General features: G+C 58.0%; 5 protein-coding genes across 5 annotated transcripts; 2 read left to right on the forward strand and 3 right to left on the reverse strand.

Annotated features, from left to right (window-relative positions):
• Positions 1 to 550: 550 nt before the first annotated feature.
• THITE_2118078 (uncharacterized protein) lies at positions 551 to 2,403 on the reverse strand. The gene is made up of 2 exons (XM_003654824.1): positions 2,294 to 2,403; positions 551 to 2,181 (listed from the first exon to the last, which is right to left on the reverse strand). The coding sequence occupies exon 2, from the start codon at positions 1,827 to 1,829 to the stop codon at positions 741 to 743; it is 1,089 nt and encodes a 362-aa protein (XP_003654872.1). The 5' UTR covers positions 1,830 to 2,181; positions 2,294 to 2,403; the 3' UTR covers positions 551 to 740.
• A 758-nt stretch (positions 2,404 to 3,161) lies between these two features.
• THITE_2118079 (uncharacterized protein) lies at positions 3,162 to 4,193 on the forward strand. Its single transcript, XM_003654825.1, has 3 exons — positions 3,162 to 3,302; positions 3,411 to 3,806; positions 3,905 to 4,193. Exons 1-3 carry the CDS (start codon positions 3,297 to 3,299, stop codon positions 4,079 to 4,081), a joined length of 579 nt encoding a protein of 192 aa, XP_003654873.1. The 5' UTR covers positions 3,162 to 3,296; the 3' UTR covers positions 4,082 to 4,193.
• THITE_2118080 (uncharacterized protein) lies at positions 4,175 to 6,457 on the reverse strand. Its single transcript, XM_003654826.1, has 2 exons — positions 6,183 to 6,457; positions 4,175 to 6,097 (listed from the first exon to the last, which is right to left on the reverse strand). The coding sequence occupies exons 1-2, from the start codon at positions 6,266 to 6,268 to the stop codon at positions 4,306 to 4,308; spliced, it is 1,878 nt and encodes a 625-aa protein (XP_003654874.1). The 5' UTR covers positions 6,269 to 6,457; the 3' UTR covers positions 4,175 to 4,305.
• A 3,628-nt stretch (positions 6,458 to 10,085) lies between these two features.
• On the forward strand, positions 10,086 to 12,220 carry THITE_2118082 (uncharacterized protein). The gene is made up of 5 exons (XM_003654827.1): positions 10,086 to 10,559; positions 10,633 to 10,911; positions 10,982 to 11,041; positions 11,112 to 11,366; positions 11,437 to 12,220. The coding sequence occupies exons 1-5, from the start codon at positions 10,203 to 10,205 to the stop codon at positions 12,022 to 12,024; spliced, it is 1,539 nt and encodes a 512-aa protein (XP_003654875.1). The 5' UTR covers positions 10,086 to 10,202; the 3' UTR covers positions 12,025 to 12,220.
• Positions 12,220 to 16,316, reverse strand: THITE_2118086 (uncharacterized protein). Its single transcript, XM_003654828.1, has one exon. The coding sequence runs from the start codon at positions 15,740 to 15,742 to the stop codon at positions 12,416 to 12,418; it is 3,327 nt and encodes a 1,108-aa protein (XP_003654876.1). The 5' UTR covers positions 15,743 to 16,316; the 3' UTR covers positions 12,220 to 12,415.
• Positions 16,317 to 16,738: the final 422 nt, after the last annotated feature.

Genomic DNA, 16,738 nt, shown 5'->3' on the forward strand with positions numbered 1-16,738 from the left:
ATAGCCAGGACATACATGTGCCACTCTGTCCCTCCTCCACATGGTTCAGGCAATGAAATAACCAGTATCCGTTCCGGTTCCCTACGACAAGGGGTAACTCAGGGGTCTCGCTTCAGCTGCGGCACCCCGGCATCACCGCCCATGTCAAGATGACATCACATCAACCGCGGGGTAGCTGTTTGGAAAAAGCAATCAACATCCGGGATACCGGGACGCCAGACCCCTAACCGCTAACCGGGCTACATGCCCAATGCCGGAACGAAGTCGACAGCATATGGTTTCTAGTGAGAAGGACTGTGTATGCGCAGTGATGATCTGCAACGGCTGATGCGAGAATACCACAGACAGGGTGCAATGACATACGAGAGCCAAGCGTTGATATTCTAAAATACGTCCATAGCAAAACTACGAAGAGAACCCAACTTCATGAGGCGTCGCCGGCCTTCGTATAAAACTGCCCACTCGGATCACCAGACCACCTCCAACGCCAGGTGCAATGCATCATGATGCATAACCATCGCAGTTCCTATCCCAGATGCTGGAGTCCAATCAACCTTGCCGCCTGAACACCTCTGACCTGTTTACCCCACCAGTCTTGTCAAGGGTATCGCGCCATACCATACATCATTTCCGTTGTCATCCTGTTCCGTCGTAGCTCATACCAAAAGTCGTGAATGGGCCAGCATGTGGAGAGCCAAGAACCAAATCCCCGCCAGATGTCATGACCAGCGGCCTCGCCGTCAACAAACCTCCAAGCTGTTGACCGCCCGCCGTGCTGTCCTCCGCCTCTTAGCCGCAGGACTGAGCACGGGCCGATCATCTGGACTACTGGGCGGTTCCTCCTCGAAGCTGCTGCTCAGCATCTGGGACAGCGGCTCCCGGGCTGCGCGCCTTCGCTTGAGACTAACGGGATGGTAGACCGGCGACCGGGACTGTGACTCCAGCAGTGGATGCCAGAAGCCGATGTGGTTTGGGTCGTCGTAGATCGAGTCGCCAGCGATTTCGGGCCCCAGGGCCTGGGAGAGGCGCTCTTTCAAGCCGAGGATCGGCCAGAAGCTGACGGGCGTGTAGGAGATGTCCATGCCGGCGCTGCAGTCTTCGCCGTCTCGGGGTGCTGGTGCTTTGTGCGGGAACATAAAGCGATCCAGGAAGGTGGCGGTCACGGTCGCTGTGTAGACGACGAAATTCGGGCTGCTGTCGTTGCCCTCGTCGTGGGTGATGACCTGCACCTTGACATCGCGGAACGACGGCGGCGGCATGCGTACCGTCTTCCGGCAGCCTTGGGAAGATTGAGATGATGGGCGCGAGGGCGACTCGTGATAGAAGTGTGCCTGCGCCATAGCCAGGAGGATCGCAACGATGTATGGATCGTGGTCGGCGTTCGCGGGCATTAGCATCTTGGACCGCAACTGCTGCAGCCGAGACACTGGCTCGTTGGCGCCGTCGTTGGGCCCGCGAACAACCCCGTACAAGTTTTTCCGGATGCTGGCAAGCTGTGACCTGTTGATGTACGCCAACATCGGCATGCCCTCATCCCGGGTGACCTTGGGCACCTGCGAGAACGATGTCGAAGGCAGGGTCGGGCAGGAGTCGAACGAGGTGTCGACGCTGCCGGGACTCTTCCAAATACAGGGGATGCGGACCACTTTCCTGAAGATGCGGTGGCCGAAGTAGAGGTGGAGCTCGGCGCCCGTCTTGGGGCGGCATAGCGTCGCGGGGAAGAGTGTCGTCAAGACGTGCTTGATGGCACGACTCTTGCAGAACGCTCTGGCTGGCGTCGCGTCCTCCCGAAGAAGTGTGTGCAGCTCGGCAGTCAGCGTTTGCGCCATCTTGGATGGCTCGAAAAACGTGCCGGGGAGCAAATCAGGCACCGGCTTGGCGATGGCGGGGCGCGCGTGGAAGCGCGCACCAAGCAGTCGGGTATGGAGATCGGTCCAGCAGATCGGGACAACGTGGAGAGCTGTGCCGGCATGGTCATGCAGGATGTCGTACAGCGAGCCCGGCTCGGGCCGCGTAATGCGCCTCCTGCATACCCGCCGCCGCGTCGGTGCGGGCTGGTTTGGGCTGGCGCTCGCGCTCGATGTTGGTTGACTGGGCTCCGGCGAACCGGGTTGGTCGTGTAGAGCCGACATGTGGACGATGGCGCGCAGCTGACAGAAGAAGTTGCTGCCGAACAAGGATCTGGGGGGAGGATGGCGCGCGCGTCAACGAAAGGGGTTCTCGCTGGAAGATTTCGGATCGGGAATCCGTGTGCACTCGGTCATTTGTCCGAGACTCGGCGGGCGCGACTTACTCAATTGTGAGCATCGAAGTGGAAGGCAGATCGGTCGCCTGACCGGGGTGTCGCGATGTCGCCCCGCAAAACAGACACGCTATCGCAAAAATCCGCGACAAGGCGGTCGCTGTCGCGATAGAGAAAATATGAGTTCAAGATGCCCGTTATCAACAGTGCAACGGCCAGAAAAATCTACGACTTCTGGATATCCACTGAATCGGTTGTTCAGCGACGGAACGGCTTCCCGGCGGGTTTTCGATGGGCTGGGCAGAAATGCGTGGGTTTTAAAGAAGGGCGACACACAAAGGGACAGGCGGGGGGCGGCCGAATACCCTCGCACATAAGCGCTCCCCTGGTGTGCCTGTCAGCGGTGGTGGCGTCGCAAATCAGCCAACCGTGTGTGGGCCAGGCCAGGACGCGCTAACACACGAAATCCCGTGACACCCGCCGAATCCGGCTTGGCGCCAACGTGTCCGCAGGTATCTGGTACTGAACCCTCAGCCGCGCCTTGGCTCTTTCGGGCGTCGTTCGCAGCATTTCCAGTGCCTGTCTCCGACACAGCATCCCGTAACCGATACAAGAGGCCTAACGACGGAGACGAGTCCAGAATTTACATGGGCGATCCCACAGATAGGTCTGAGCGAGGGCGGCCGGAGTGTTTCGCATAGTGGTACACATAACTAGGTCAGTGTCATGAGACTCCGGCTCGGTTTAGCCGAATGGTCCGTGACATCGTCCGTACTCCGTGCCCTCCACAAAGCCGGCGGTACCCATGCCGTGACCAACAATGATGTGGCTGCCTGTCGGTGACCCACCAGTGTGTTGCCTCAGGCATCAATATCCAGAATGCCAAGAGGCTGAGCCACACCTGCCGCACAGGCAGCAGATCGCGGGCGGCTGGCCAGCCCATCCCGCCCAAGCAAGCGAACCCCCGCAAGGCTGCGATCCAAAAGACATCCCACCTCAATCTGCCATATCCCCCCCAAAGCAAGGAGTTTCCGCCTGGCGCGTGCAGCCCACGATGCCGGTGAGTTTCTGCTCTCCCACAACCGGGAGTTTCCATCATGGCCCATTGCAGGCTGCAATTCTCCATGTTGCCCCGTTGCTGACCTGTGCCACGAAACAACAACAACAGGCCTACAACTCCGTCTTCAACACGGCCGAGCCGGCGCCGCGGCTGATCGGCAACTTCCCGCTGTTCCCGCTGCGCACGAAGGTGCGCGGGCCCGTGTACGCGCTGCCGTTCCCGGACCCGCCGCTGGCGGCGCACGAGTCGCCGGACCCGAGCTCGGAGAGCTACGACGTGCTGGACGAGGTGCTCGCGCTGTTCCGCGCCAACACCTTCTTCCGCAACTTTGAGATCCACGGCCCCGCCGACCGCCTGCTCGTCTACGGCATCTGGTTCGTCTCGGACTGCCTGGCCAAGATCCGCCCTGGCGCCAGCTTGCGCGAGGCCACCAAGGATGTCATGAACCTGGCGCTGGACCTGAACTTTGCCATTCCGGGCGACCCGGCGTGGCCTTTGAATCAGGTTGGTCCCTACCTCCTTGTTTTGGACAAAGCGGGTTTTTTTTGTTTCTTCTGGAGGCGTTGGTCCGTACTGACAAACGGGTTCTCCGCCTGCTGCAGATGTACGAACCTCCGCGAGACAGGCAAGAAGCAGAGGTGCTCCGGCAGTACATGTCCCAGGTCAGGCAAGAACTGGCGACGAGGTTATTGGCGAGGGTATACGACGAGGGTGACGCGAAGCCGAGCAAGTGGTGGTTGAGCTTCACAAAGAGAAAGTTTATGGGCAAGGGGCTATGAGTGGCGGCGAGCCTTTAGGAGCAAAGATGCCTCCTCCACATGATAGACAGCGCCAGGCAGGTAGCAAGCACGAAGGCCCAAAAAAAAAAAAAAAAAAAAAACACTGTGAACAGGCAACGGAAACACCCGTGATTCATTAGTACAATGGTGGTATATTCAACGACGCCATGATGCGATCCAAGTGCTTGTTCAGCTCTTGTCAGTGTCGTCTTCTCCTCCGAGCATCAGCCCGAAGCGGGCGTCACCGCCTCGGACTCGACTTTCCTCCGCTTGAATTTCCCCTTGGCCGCAATCTTGCCCTCGGCCGGCTTCGCCCGCCACGCCGTCAACACGTAACCATCTGCGCCGCCCCGCTCCGTCATGAGCGGGTGTGTCCTGCCCGGCAAGACCTGCCAGTGACGCGCGCGGCTCGTCTGGATCGACACGCCCTGGAGCAGCGTAGGGTTGAGCGGGAACCGCTCGTTTCCCGGCCAGCGCTCGAGCTCCTCGGCCGAGAGGCCCTCGATCTCGGGCGCGCCCCCGCCAACCCAGGCCGTGCGGCGCGGCACGCTGAAGCAGTCGGCTGCCGCCGCCAGCGCCTCCACGTTGGGCGAGTAGATGGCCACCGGCGCGCCGCCCGCTAGCAAGGGGAGCGTGTGGCGCAGGATGCTGATCGGATCCATGGTGCTCGCACAGACGAGGCCGGAGAAGTTGCCTGCCCTTGTGGCGTCGACGATGTGCCGTATCCGGGCGTATCTCCTGCGCTTGCGGTGGAAATTGCCTCGGCGGCTCGGTTTCCAGGACGCCAGCGTCTCCGGAGTAGCCGTGAGCGGCGGTGTCGAGTACGAGGTGTCCAGCTCCGGTTTGAGCAATTGCAGCCAGGAGAGGGTAAGCAGGTGATTGAGCAAGGGGTGCGGCGGGTGATTCGGCGAGGTGATGTCGAAGCCCCAGTAGTTGAGGAGCGAGAGATTCGGCTGGCTGGCCCCGTGGATAACCGTGATGGTGTTGGTCTGGGAGTAGGGGATCGCAAAGTCGGACGCACGCGGCTTTTGCTCTCTCGGCTTCTTCCCGCCTTGGTTTTCTGGAGGTGCGGCTTGTGCGTCCGCCATTTCCGTGTCGCTTCCTTGTTGAGTCGCTGGAGCAGGTACTGACGGGTTGGAACCCGGTTCCTGGCTGTTCTCTGCGGCGGAAGCAGAGCTCTGCTCCGCGCTGGGCTCTGTGGGTTCCTTGTGCTCCTCAGAACTGCTGTGCGCCCCTTCATCTTCGGTTTCGTAGAGAATGCCCATCCTCTCAGCCATCGCCGCAACTAGCAGGCCAGAGGTATCGTCCACGACAAGCCACCTCCCCCGCAGCAAATCCCTATCGACAGGCACGCAGGCCTCGTCGCCTTGCGCGGTGGTGGCCCCCGGATCCTCGAGCAGCACATCGTCGCCTCCGAAATGCACATTGCCCCAACACCCTAATAGGCCAATCATCTCGGCCCTCATATCCAGGATCTTGCTCGCGTCCCTCTCCTCTAGTTGCCATTGCGCAAGGTTGGCCACGTCGATCGGCGACACCTGGAACCGCCGGATGTACTTCTTCGTCTTGAGCAGCTTGTATTTTGCCAAGCTGAAGCTCGTCTTCTGGTCCAGCGCGGTATGGGAGAGCAACAGCTTGGCGATGACGTCCTTGCCGGCATTGCTCCCCTCGCGCTTCAGCTCTTCGATTTCGGCTTGGGTCAGAGTCTGGCGCGCACTCTCGTCGATGATCTCGCGATTTGAGCGCGCAACCACGTTCCCGTCATCATCGACCAAGCTGAACTCCTCCCCATCGGTCGCCGAGATCACAGTATCGGTGGCGCCGGCGGCGGGCATCTCGCAGCCCGGGGCCGCCTCGTCTGCGAACACTTCGGCATAGAGCTCGGATGGGGGGACGACGCGGAGGCGCGAGAAATTCTCGTCGGGCAGTCGGTCTTGCAGCTCGAAGGTGAGGTGGTATGGGCGCCCGATAATCAGGTTCGATGGGAAGGAGCCGTATTTTCCCAGCGATATTGTCCTGTACCCCGCCGAGATGGAGATGTCAGAGAGCGACCCCGCCATGTCGGTACAGGCCAACAGGAGAGGGGACGGGGGGACATTACGTGTTCGGGGTGACCTGAAGGACCTTGGTACTGCCTGATGGTAGTTTGAGGGCCACCCAAGCATTAGGGCGGATGAGGGAATGCATCTTGCGATGGTGGTCGCGTCGGCTGTATGGTAGTGTACGTTGTTGTCGCGTGCTGTTTGAGGCTGCGCAGCGACCCCAAAAAAAATTCGGTTGCGGGGTTTGGAGGATGAGGACCTTGATGGCTCTCTGTTCAGTTCAGTGAGTGGGTCAGCGGCCGACACCACTGGACACCGAACGGAAGAAGCTGATTCTCAATGGAGTTGAACAGACATCTATCTATAAGGAAGCTTTTTTTTTTTTTTTTTTTTTTTTGCGTCTTTTTTATTTCTTCTTTTTTTTTCTTTCTTTTCTTTTTTTCTTTTCGAGTGCTAGTTATCTTATTTGAAGGAAAGCAACCTGTACGGTCCATAACGGCCGCCCAAACAACCCATATTCATCCCGCGAAAAGCACATGCTAGGTAGGCCTTCACCGGGCGCGTCGAAGCGTGTCCAGGTTAGCAGCACTGCCCAGCACGGCGTTATGCAACCGGAGCAGCAGATATGTTGGCAACGCGGCTGCGCCTCGGAGAATTCTGGCACAGGGTGCCTTGTTCGCGAGATCCCCGCCGGCACAGCACCGCTCCCGCGAAGGCCGCGATGTGAGGGGGGAGCAGCGCGAAGATAGCCGACTGTCTGACGGAAGTAAAAACTCTAAATGGCCTACAACGCCGTCCGCTCGAAACGAAGGCGCACATGGGCGGTCGACAAAGGAAAGGCGTATTCTTGAGCTAGGGGGGCCATGACCGTATCTAATCTAAGAACCTCAAGCTGGTCGTCATCCTCCGACCTGTCACTTAGGAAGCCTAGCTTGTTTGCTAGTTGTTTCACGCAAACTCCGGTAGGAAACTTAGGTACCTAGGCTGTAATTGGCGAAGAGAAAGGCAAACGATAAGCCAGCCCTTGTACAGAGGACCTCTCTGGTGCAACGCCTACGGATTACCAGGTTGTAGTCTTGGGTTTCCCCCCCCCCAGCGGGTGAGTTGTAGCATTATGCGGATCATTGTTCGCTTTCAAAAGAACGCCAACATAAGTTCTTATACAATGGGGTCCAAAAAGTCATACGCCACATTCAGCCCTCCCGAGCCACCTTTTTCCTATTCTGGCCATCTCCCACTTATACCTTCAATCCTCTATTGTACACCGCTCTTCTTCTTCCTCTCCAAAACAACAACCCAGGATAGTCGGCCTATCGAAAATCTTTCGAAAGGAGCTCACAGAGGCCCAGAGAAGCTATATCTGGGGCCTTCACGTTGCTAGGCTTACAGGAGGTTCCATTGCAGCCCAGACTAGGTTCCACCACTCTACCATCAATCGAACTATCCAAGCAATTACCAACAACCTTGCCAATGGCTCTAAAAACCTATTCAAATCGGCTCCCAGGTCTGGCCAGTCCCCCAAGCTCGATGAACGAGCCGTTCAGCATCTTCTTCGTTGTACAAATACCAATCGAACCAATACCCTTGCAGCCTTAGCAACGCCCTCCAAATCAGGCCAACAGATCAACCGTTCAACAGTTCGAGCTATCCTCAAGGCCAACAGCAAAGCTCGTCGACATACTCGCAAGAAGCCTTGGATCAGCCCAACCAACAAGATAAAGCGATTAGCCTTTCGTCGTTAGAATAAGTAGATACCTTGGTCTTTAGTCTATTAGTCTGACAAGGCCTACTTTAAAGTAGGGGAAGACAGTCGATCTATTTACGTTACTTAGACCCCTAAAGAAGAATATCACCTAGATTGTCTTCAACCATCGTTCAAAAGTGGGAGGACCAAAGTTGGGGTATGGAGATGCTTTTGTAGGCTATACAAAGGCCCTATTGTTATCCTTCCTTAGGGGACCTAGCTAAACCAGATAGAATATATAGATCAGATCTTCCTACCGTACTTCCTTCCTTTCTATAAGAAGATGAGGGCCTTATACGGCTATAGTATATAGTTGCAAGAGGATAGAGCTATATACTACCATAGTAGGTTCCTAGGCTTAGTTAAGAAGGCTACGAATATCCAGATCTTAGATTGGCCACCCCAGAGCCCAGACCTTTCTCCAATTGAGAATATATAGCACTGGATAAAGATTTGGATCTCTAAGCAAAGGCACCGTATTAAAAACGTTACCCAGATAGCTACAGCTATCCAGAGGACTTGGGAGCAGGTGCCTGTCGAGTTGCTTATTAAGCTGGTGGAAGGAATGCCCAAACGGATAGAAATGTTATACACTACAAAGGGTAGGCCGATCAAATATTGACAGATGAGCTAGTATTTTGAGTAGGAAGTTGTCAAGTTGTATTGTGGTTAAGTAATGCGAAGATGAAGTTGGGTGGTACTGAGGGGCTGTGGCGCATGACTTTTTGGACCCCATTGTATATAGCCTTGAAGTGGTTGCCAAACCGGTGCCGAGAAGTGCACCGCCCGGCAATGCGGAGAAAAAGCCAAGGACCTGTTGGAATATGGGCCCCAAGCTACCAACAAAGACTGGGCCCAAGCGTTTTTAGCTCAGTGGTCTGACAATTAAGATTCTCATTTGCCCCAAGAGCCTGATTAGGTTGGTTCAAATCATGATCAAAGCACGAGCTTCATCAAAGCACGAGCTTCAGCGAGAAGCGTCTATGCCTCTCAGCCAAAACCGGTTGGCAAAGCTAAAAAGGGGTGTGTCAGTTATCTCGATTGGGCTTTCGAGACAAATGAGACTCTTAATTGTTGGACCACTGAGCTTAAAAGCTCTAGGGTCCCAATTTTTGCTCTTAGGACTCTTGTGGCTCACGGCCGATATTCTCACAAGACCTGCCGAGGTGCCAAGAGGATACCAAGAATCTCAGGTGAAGAGCAGTCCACTTAGGGGGTCGCCCCTTACGCGCTGTGCGCTGGTCAAAACCTGATTTCGCCGATCATGTCCCAATTGGTGTTGCTACGGCACTGAGGACAGCTGCTTGAACCCAAATCTTAGCATCCAACCTCCAATTCACTCATTTACCACCGTTCATGAGCGTTGCCAGCGTTCTTCTATCCGGTGCGATCCGTTTGTGGACAGCGGTCAGGTTCAGCTTCAAGGCCCAAGTAACTATGTGCACCACTGGTGGCCCACCGCGTTGACCAAGCTGGCGGTGCACAACGCGCGAGAGGAGCCCTGGCGATTAACTACCTTATGTTAGCGGCGGCACGTATTTCAGCATCTCCGGGTTCTGCCTTTAACCCGCGGGAGGCAGCACCGTACAGAGAAAGGTGCGGTCAAAATTTCTTCGGGGCTTCGGTCTGCTTCGCTGTAGCCAGCTGCATGGACACGCTCGTATGTGCCAAGGTTGAGCCTCGCTAGCACCCTTTTACAGGACCCTTGACTGTGTCCCAGTAAGTGAGTGGTAAAGCAAGGCTTGGCTGGGGAGCGAGGTCAGAGCCGATGCGGGCTCCACACCCCCGAGTGTTTTCCGACATACCCCCACGCCGGAAACTCAATGGACCGAAGCTGTCGCCCACAGCAGCGACCAATATCCAGCAAGTTTCGCGTCTCTATCATCGTGATTATCACCAAAAACAGGGATGCTCCAATGTCGTGATCGGAGCCCTGCGCGGTCGGACACCCTTCACGCACGGCTGCATGGGGGCGCGAGACCCAGTGACGGAGTTGGGGCGTGATGTCGCAATTCTCAGCGACAATGTGGCCATGGCGACCGCGTCTGCATCAGGAAAGGTAGGCTGACGCCAGGCGGGGGGGATTGGAGGGGTCGCCATGGATGAAGAGCGTTTCCATTCAAGGGTCGAGTGTGATTAGCTCCAGGCATATATGCTCTTCTTAAAGACGAGGAGGCATGTCGGCCTTCGATGCGCCCCTCACCGGAATGCCGTGTCCGGCGAGCGATCAGCGGCCGCCCTCCATCGCCACGACGCTCATGCATCAGGAGGACTGCGGACGCGCACAAGAACCCGCCAATCCGGATTTTTCCTGTCCTGTACCTGCTAGCACAACATGGCTACCGAGCGTAATGGCAAAACGCCTCTTGAGGGGCCGCCCGTGGAGTCTCCGGGAGACAGCTCGGCCGTCAGCGATCCCGAGACAAAGCTGAAAGATGACCTAGACCCGGCGGTGTCAGCCTCTAAGGGGGTTGAGGTTAACGACGACGGCACTGTGAACGAGAGAGCGCTGCTCCGCAGAATCGACTGGCGGCTGCTTCCCGCGGTTGGCGTGCTCTACTTGCTCTCCTTCCTGGACCGCAGCAATGTGGGCAACGCGCGCATCGAGGGTCTCGCCGACGACACCGGCATGACGGGGAACCAGTATCTCACGGGTCTCACTCTCTATTTTATCGGATATGTGCTCTTCGAAGTCAGCTCCCACCACCTCTCTCTCTTGCTTCATATCTTTCGAGATTTCCCTAACCATGGAGTCGGGTCACCAGATACCCTGCAATATCATTCTCAAGCGGACCACCCCTCGGTTCTGGTTGCCGTTTTTGACGGCAGTGTGGGGAGTTGTGTCGACGTTGACGGGCGTTGTCCAGAATCTATCCGGCTTCTTCGCCAATCGCTTCTTCCTTGGTATCGCTGAGTCCGGTCTCTTTCCGGGAGTCGTGTACTACTTCTCAATGTGGTACAAGAGACGCGAGCGGCAGTTCCGGATCTCGCTGTTCTTTGGCGCCGCCGCTCTTGCGGGCTCTTTTGGAGGAATCCTGGCCTATGTGAGGGACCCTAGCTCTTCGTCTCTTCTCTGTTACAGAGCCAATGCTGACACGCGTTTGTTCCCTGAAGGGAATTGGAGACATGGCGGGCATTGTGTGGAAGAACGGCTGGCGATGGATTTTCATTCTCGTGAGTGTCTCCAGTCGGCCATCGAGGCTAGTCTGCTGGCACGCCTTGTGGACTAACGACCCTGACGCAGGAAGGCATAGCAACAGTCGTGGTTTCGGTGGCTGCGTTCTGGTTTATTTACAACTACCCTGACACAGCTGGTTTCCTTTCAAACAAGGAGCGTGAATTCATACGCATTCGCCTAGCATCAGACAGCGACGCGACCCGGGATGAGCGCTTCACCTGGGGTAATGTCTCCCGGGCTTTGCGCGATCCAAAATGCTGGCTATATGGGCTCAGCTTCCACGCCACGAGTCTGCCACTGTACACTTTCTCCCTGTTCTTGGTACGTCTTATGCCTCACCATGGAGAGGTTCCTTATATCACGGCAGCTTGCTGACTCGTCCACGCCACAGCCAACCATCATCAAGGATCTCGGCTATTCGTCAGCGAACGCTCAACTCATGACCATCCCGCCCTACGCCTTCGCATTTTTGACGACCACAGGCGTCGCAGTCGTCTCCGAGAGGGTGGGACATCGTGCGATACCCATAATCGCCTCGTCGCTCTTCGCCATCATCGGCTACATCATCCTCTTGGCCAACACAGACCAGAGCGCACGGCCCGGTGTCTCCTACCTCGGCACCTTTTTCGCGGCCGGCGGCATCTACCCGGCGACGGCACTTGCCCTGTCGTGGCCGGCCATCAATGTGTCCGGCCAGACCAAGCGAGCCGTTGCTAACGCCATGCAGATCAGCATCGGCGACCTCGGCGCGGTCATCGGGACGCAACTTTACCGTACCGATACGGCACCACGCTACGTCCTCGGCCATAGCTTTGCGCTTGGTTTCCTGGTTGCTGAGATTGTTGTCTCGTCCTTGCTGTACTTCATGCTGAAGAGGGAAAACGAGAGGCGGGAGGCCATAGCCGCCGAGGTGAAAGAGGTGGGTGATTTGCCAGACTGGGGCGGGGACGATGACCCGAGGTGGCGATTCGAGTTCTAAAACGTGAGTTGATGATCGCATTTGTGTCGTGCCCAAGCCTCGCTGCCAAGCACAGCAGCACAGGTTAACTGTGGAAAGACTCCACAGCTACCGCCGCGATGCTTGGAGGAATTGGAGGAAGAGAGCACTTTGCAGAGAGCTGTACGGAGCTACACGATGGCTTCGTAATACTGTGATTTTAGGACTAGATCGACGATATCTTATGTAAATCTCTGTTGTACGCCTACAACTATGGAAGCCCCTGAAAAAGTCTGATAAGTGTGCTATTCTCTTATGGTTACGCGATTATGTAGGTACATAACCTTTCAGCATAGGTACCTCCGTAGCCGAGCTTACTTCTCAGTCACCCCCCAATCCTATCGCGATACGCTACCCCCCGTCGCAGCAACTGTTACCAAGCAATACGGGCAACCGGGCCGTTGGGGAAGAGCCTGACAACCAGCTTCCTGAGCTCGTCCATGCACAGGATGCCCAGGGCCAGCGGGATCGGGATGAGCCAGAACTCGATGGGCACCGGGGCGGTGCCGAACAGGGTCTGGATGCCGGGCACCTCGGTGACGAAGACGGCGATGGCCAGGCTGACGGCCATGGACAGGATCAGCCATGGGTTGCGGCGCTGGGGCCGGATCGGGTCGGCCTGCACGATGCTCAGCCGGCGGTTGCGCACCGACAGGATGTTGCCCCACTGCAGGAAGACGAGTGTGACGAAGTAGACGCACTGGCCCGTGGCGTTGAAGCGCTGCAGCTCGTCGGCCGTGTAGCCGTAGAAGCCGTCCGAGTAGCTCTCGAAGGCGAAAAAGAGGCGGTTGGCCGGGATGCCGGCGTACTTCCACATGTAGAGGAAGAACATGGCGTGGGCCGTGACGGTCTCTAGGCAGCCGATGAACAGATAGGCTTGCAAGTAGATGCGGAGGTTGATGAGGTGGTCGCGCTTGTGGTTCCGGGGCGGGAGCGACAGGAGATCGAACTCCTCCTTCTCCATGATCAGGGACATGGAGAGAAACAGGTCGGTGAAGACGCAGATGATGATCATGAGGAACGAGCTGAGGGGCAGCGGGACGCCGAAGAAGACGTTGAGGAGCACAGGCCAGATCTCGGACCAGGAGCCGGCGGGGAGCAGGTAGGCAATGACTTTCTGCAGGTTCTGGAATACGAGGCGGCCGAGGCGAATGGCTTGCACGATCTCGTCGAAGCGGTCGAGGAGGACCAGGTCAGACGCTTCGATGGCGACATCGGACCCCGAAACCACGGCGATACCCACATCGGCGGCGCGCATGGCGGGTGCGTCGTTGACTCCGTCGCCCGTCACGGCTACGACACTGTCGCGCGCACGGAACTCGTTGACAATGCGGAGCTTCTGCTCGGGGGTCGTGCGCGCAAAGACAATCTCCCGATACTGGCAGACGACGTCCCAGTCGTCGGGTGTGAGGCGGGCGATCTGGTTGCCTTCGAGCAGGAGGCTGCTGCGCTCGGTCGAGATGCTCTTGTCGCTGGACTCGGAGGCAGAGAGAACGCCGGAGGCGGCACGGACTTGGTCGAACGTGTCGGGCTCGCGCGGACCGGTGAAGATACCAACCTGGGTGGCAATAGCAGCGGCAGTCAGGCCGTAGTCGCCCGTCACCATGAAGAAGCGGGCCCCAGCACGGCGGCACTCGGAGATGGTATGGGCCGTCTCCATTCGCGGGGGGTCGATGATGCCCATGATTCCCACAACAGTGAGGTTCGAGATGGCGTCGGCGGCAACCTCGTCGCTGAAGGCGTTGGTACCGTGCGCGCTCCTGGGTCTCATGGCCTTCTCGCACAGAACGATGACGCGCTCGGCGAGGCGGGAATGCTTGTCCTGAAAGGCCTTGAAGGCGGCGCGAGCAGCCAAGTCAAGCGGCTGAACCGAGTCGGTTTTGCGTGACCAGTAATGCGTGCATGCTGGCAGCAGGACGTCGGGAGCTCCCTTGATGTAGACTTGATACGAATCGGCCTTCTCGGAGGTGGCATCCTTCGCGTCGCGGTACATGGCAAGCATCCACTTGTTCTTCGAGTTGAAGGGGATCTCAAAGTCTCGGGGCCTCCGCGGTGTGCTGTCCCCCTGCATCCCAGCAGCGACGAAGCGGAGGACGGCAGAGTCGGTGGCATTTCCCTGGACCTGGCGATCGCGCGGGGGAAGGTGAATTGAGGTCGGATCAAACGAGGCATCATGGCAGAGTTCGGCAGCGCGGTAGAGGGCGGAAGCGCTGTTTGACGGCTTCTCGGACCGCAGGTCCTGGTAGACGTCCTCGGGCGACGAGAACTCGTGGTCGACCAACGCGACCGAGGCCACATGCATCTCGTTCGTGGTAAGCGTGCCCGTCTTGTCCGAGCAGATGACGTTGACGCAGCCGAGCGTCTCGACGGTCGCGAGGCCTTTTGGCAGGATGTTCGCAGCCTTCATCCGGCGAGCAACCATCATGAGGGTGAGGGCGACGCCAACCGGCATGCCCTCAGGAATGAAAGCCACGACGCAACCCATCACGTTGTTCAGCATGGCCACGACATTCATGAAGCTGTAGTGCTTAACGCGCAGCCAGCCCACCCAGGTGAAGAGAATCAAGAGGGCGAGGACGACGGTGAGGCAGACGATGATGCGTACGAAGCGCGAAATCTCGCGTTGAATCAGCGTCGGCTTCTCCTTGACACCGGCCGTGGCGGCAGCAATGCGACCCATGACGGACCGGGCACCCGTGAGGATGACGACGCCCATGCCACTGCCGTTGCAGACGATGCAGCCCATGAGAGCGATGTTGCGGCTTTCCAGAAAGTTGGGGTCCGTGCAGTCGACGGCGCCTTCGATCTCGTCCGACTCGCCCGTGAGAATCGACCGGTCGAAGCGGATGTCACCGGAGTGGCTCAGGAGCCTCATATCGGCGGGGACCTTGTTGCCAATCTCGAGGAAGACGATGTCGCCACTGACGAGTTCGGCGGCCGAGATGCGCTTCTTCTTGCCGTCGCGGAGGACCATGGTCTCGGACGGCAGCAGGTCCATGATGGAGCTCATCGTGCGGACGGTTGACCAATCCTGAAAGGCCGAGAAGCCGGCCTGGAGGACGATGACGATGATGACGAGGATGGCGAGGGCAAGCATGGTGGGCGACGGCGGGTCGCTCAGGGGACGCCAGCAGATGAAGAAGATGATGACGCCGATCCAGAGGACGGAGCAGAAGCCGCCAAAGACATACCAAAAGAGCTTCTTGGCGTAGTTCGTCTTGGGCTTGGGCAGCGTGTTGCGGCCGTCGCGCTCCAGGCGGCGGGCGGCCGCCTCGTCGGAGAGACCTTGGTCAGGGGAGACATGGAGCTGCTGGCAGATCTGGTCGGTAGCGAGCTGGTGGAAGCTGAGATTGGCGAAATAGTCCTGGTCGTCCTTCTTCCCCGCGGCTTTCCCCTTGAGCTCGCCAGCTTCGTCGGGGAAGGCCTGGGACTCGGCGACTTGGATGGAAAGGGTGCGGTACTCGATGGGAACGCCGCTGTAGGGAGAGGTGGACGCAGCTCCGGCCGAGCTGATGCTGAGCGAGCGGCGGCGGGAGCGAGACCGCGAATTGCTTCTCCGGTCCGAGCGACCGCGACGAGCCTCGCGAGCCTCGCGGGGAACACGAGGATTGTTGGTGCCGTCCTCGAACGTAATGCCCGTGGGCCGAGAGACGGCGGCCTCTAAATCGGGGGGCGCTCCGGGCGCAGATTCGTTGGCCATGGCGTCTCGAACGATTACGACCAGACTCTGCGGTCAGGAAGCTAGACGTAATGGCGGTTTCCTGGTACTTTTAAAGTCGGACCGGAGGGCAGTATGTGGAGCGTTGTTCTCCTCGAGGGCCCGAACAGCGGATGAACAGCTCGGGGCCCAACAACAACAACCCAAACAAAGAAGGGTCGCAGCTGGATCCGAGTCCGGGAGAGGGGTGGGAAGATCCAGCGAACAACTCGAGGCCATTATCCGAACATTCTTTATATCGCGCATGCCGCAGCAGTAGCCCGGACCGCTCCAGTCCGGCGGTGATCGTCGCGGAGGAGTTTGCCGGCTGTTGGCGGGCAGGCACAGCGACGGCGCAGGCAGGATCCGGCGACTACACCAACCTGGAACTTGTTCCATCGCCACAGCCAGGTTCTGGCATATTCCAGCCTTTGCTGATGCCGCCCCAGAACAAGGAACGTGGAAGCGCCCCAAGCATGCAGCCAAAGGCGTGCAGGTTCGATCACTTCGATTGGACATCCCCGTGCAGCTCCCGGGTTGGCGTCAGCCAGGCTACCTAGCAGAGTCGCAACCAGCAAGCCCTGCCCAGGCAGCGAGGAGCAAGCAGGAGCAAGCGGAAGGAGGCGGGAAAAATTGCCAAAAAGCAGCGGGGCGCTTGGTGTGTTCGGTCGTCCCTGCTTTGTGCTTGGGAAGCATTTTCTTGCGTATCCTGCCTGATTTGGGTATGGTGACGGCTGCAGACTGGTCTGGGCGATGGAGGACGATGGACCTGAGTGATTTACTGCGTATTTCGAAATGTGCCCCGTGTTGCTGGTTCCTTCGGCAACTGTCATGCTCCGCCACCTAGGTCAAGGCAGGATGGATGTCCGTCGACGAGGTGAGGGCTCCGCTCGTTAAGGTGTACAGATGCCATACCTTGGCGTTTGCGACGCGTAGCCGCGACCTCGGTGTACAGTCCAATATCAGTGCTAACTGGGAGCCCAAGCTTAGCGCCACGCT

This window comes from Thermothielavioides terrestris, chromosome 3, assembly GCF_000226115.1.
Source record: "Thermothielavioides terrestris NRRL 8126 chromosome 3, complete sequence".
In the NCBI taxonomy this organism is placed as follows: Eukaryota; Fungi; Ascomycota; class Sordariomycetes; order Sordariales; family Chaetomiaceae; genus Thermothielavioides; species Thermothielavioides terrestris.

Coding starts and splice junctions, on each gene's coding strand:
- THITE_2118078 (XM_003654824.1), bottom strand. CDS start 1,829: ATGGCGCAAACGCTGACTGCCGAGCTGCACACACTTCTTCGGGAGGAC.
- THITE_2118079 (XM_003654825.1), top strand. Junction 3,807..3,904: donor CGGCGTGGCCTTTGAATCAG/GTTGGTCCCTAC, acceptor CGCCTGCTGCAG/ATGTACGAACCTCCGCGAGA.
- THITE_2118080 (XM_003654826.1), bottom strand. CDS start 6,268: ATGCATTCCCTCATCCGCCCTAATGCTTGGGTGGCCCTCAAACTACCA. Junction 6,098..6,182: donor CTTCAGGTCACCCCGAACAC/GTAATGTCCCCC, acceptor GGCGGGGTACAG/GACAATATCGCTGGGAAAAT.
- THITE_2118086 (XM_003654828.1), bottom strand. CDS start 15,742: ATGGCCAACGAATCTGCGCCCGGAGCGCCCCCCGATTTAGAGGCCGCC.
- THITE_2118082 (XM_003654827.1), top strand. CDS start 10,203: ATGGCTACCGAGCGTAATGGCAAAACGCCTCTTGAGGGGCCGCCCGTG. Junction 11,042..11,111: donor GGCGATGGATTTTCATTCTC/GTGAGTGTCTCC, acceptor ACCCTGACGCAG/GAAGGCATAGCAACAGTCGT. Junction 11,367..11,436: donor ACACTTTCTCCCTGTTCTTG/GTACGTCTTATG, acceptor TCCACGCCACAG/CCAACCATCATCAAGGATCT.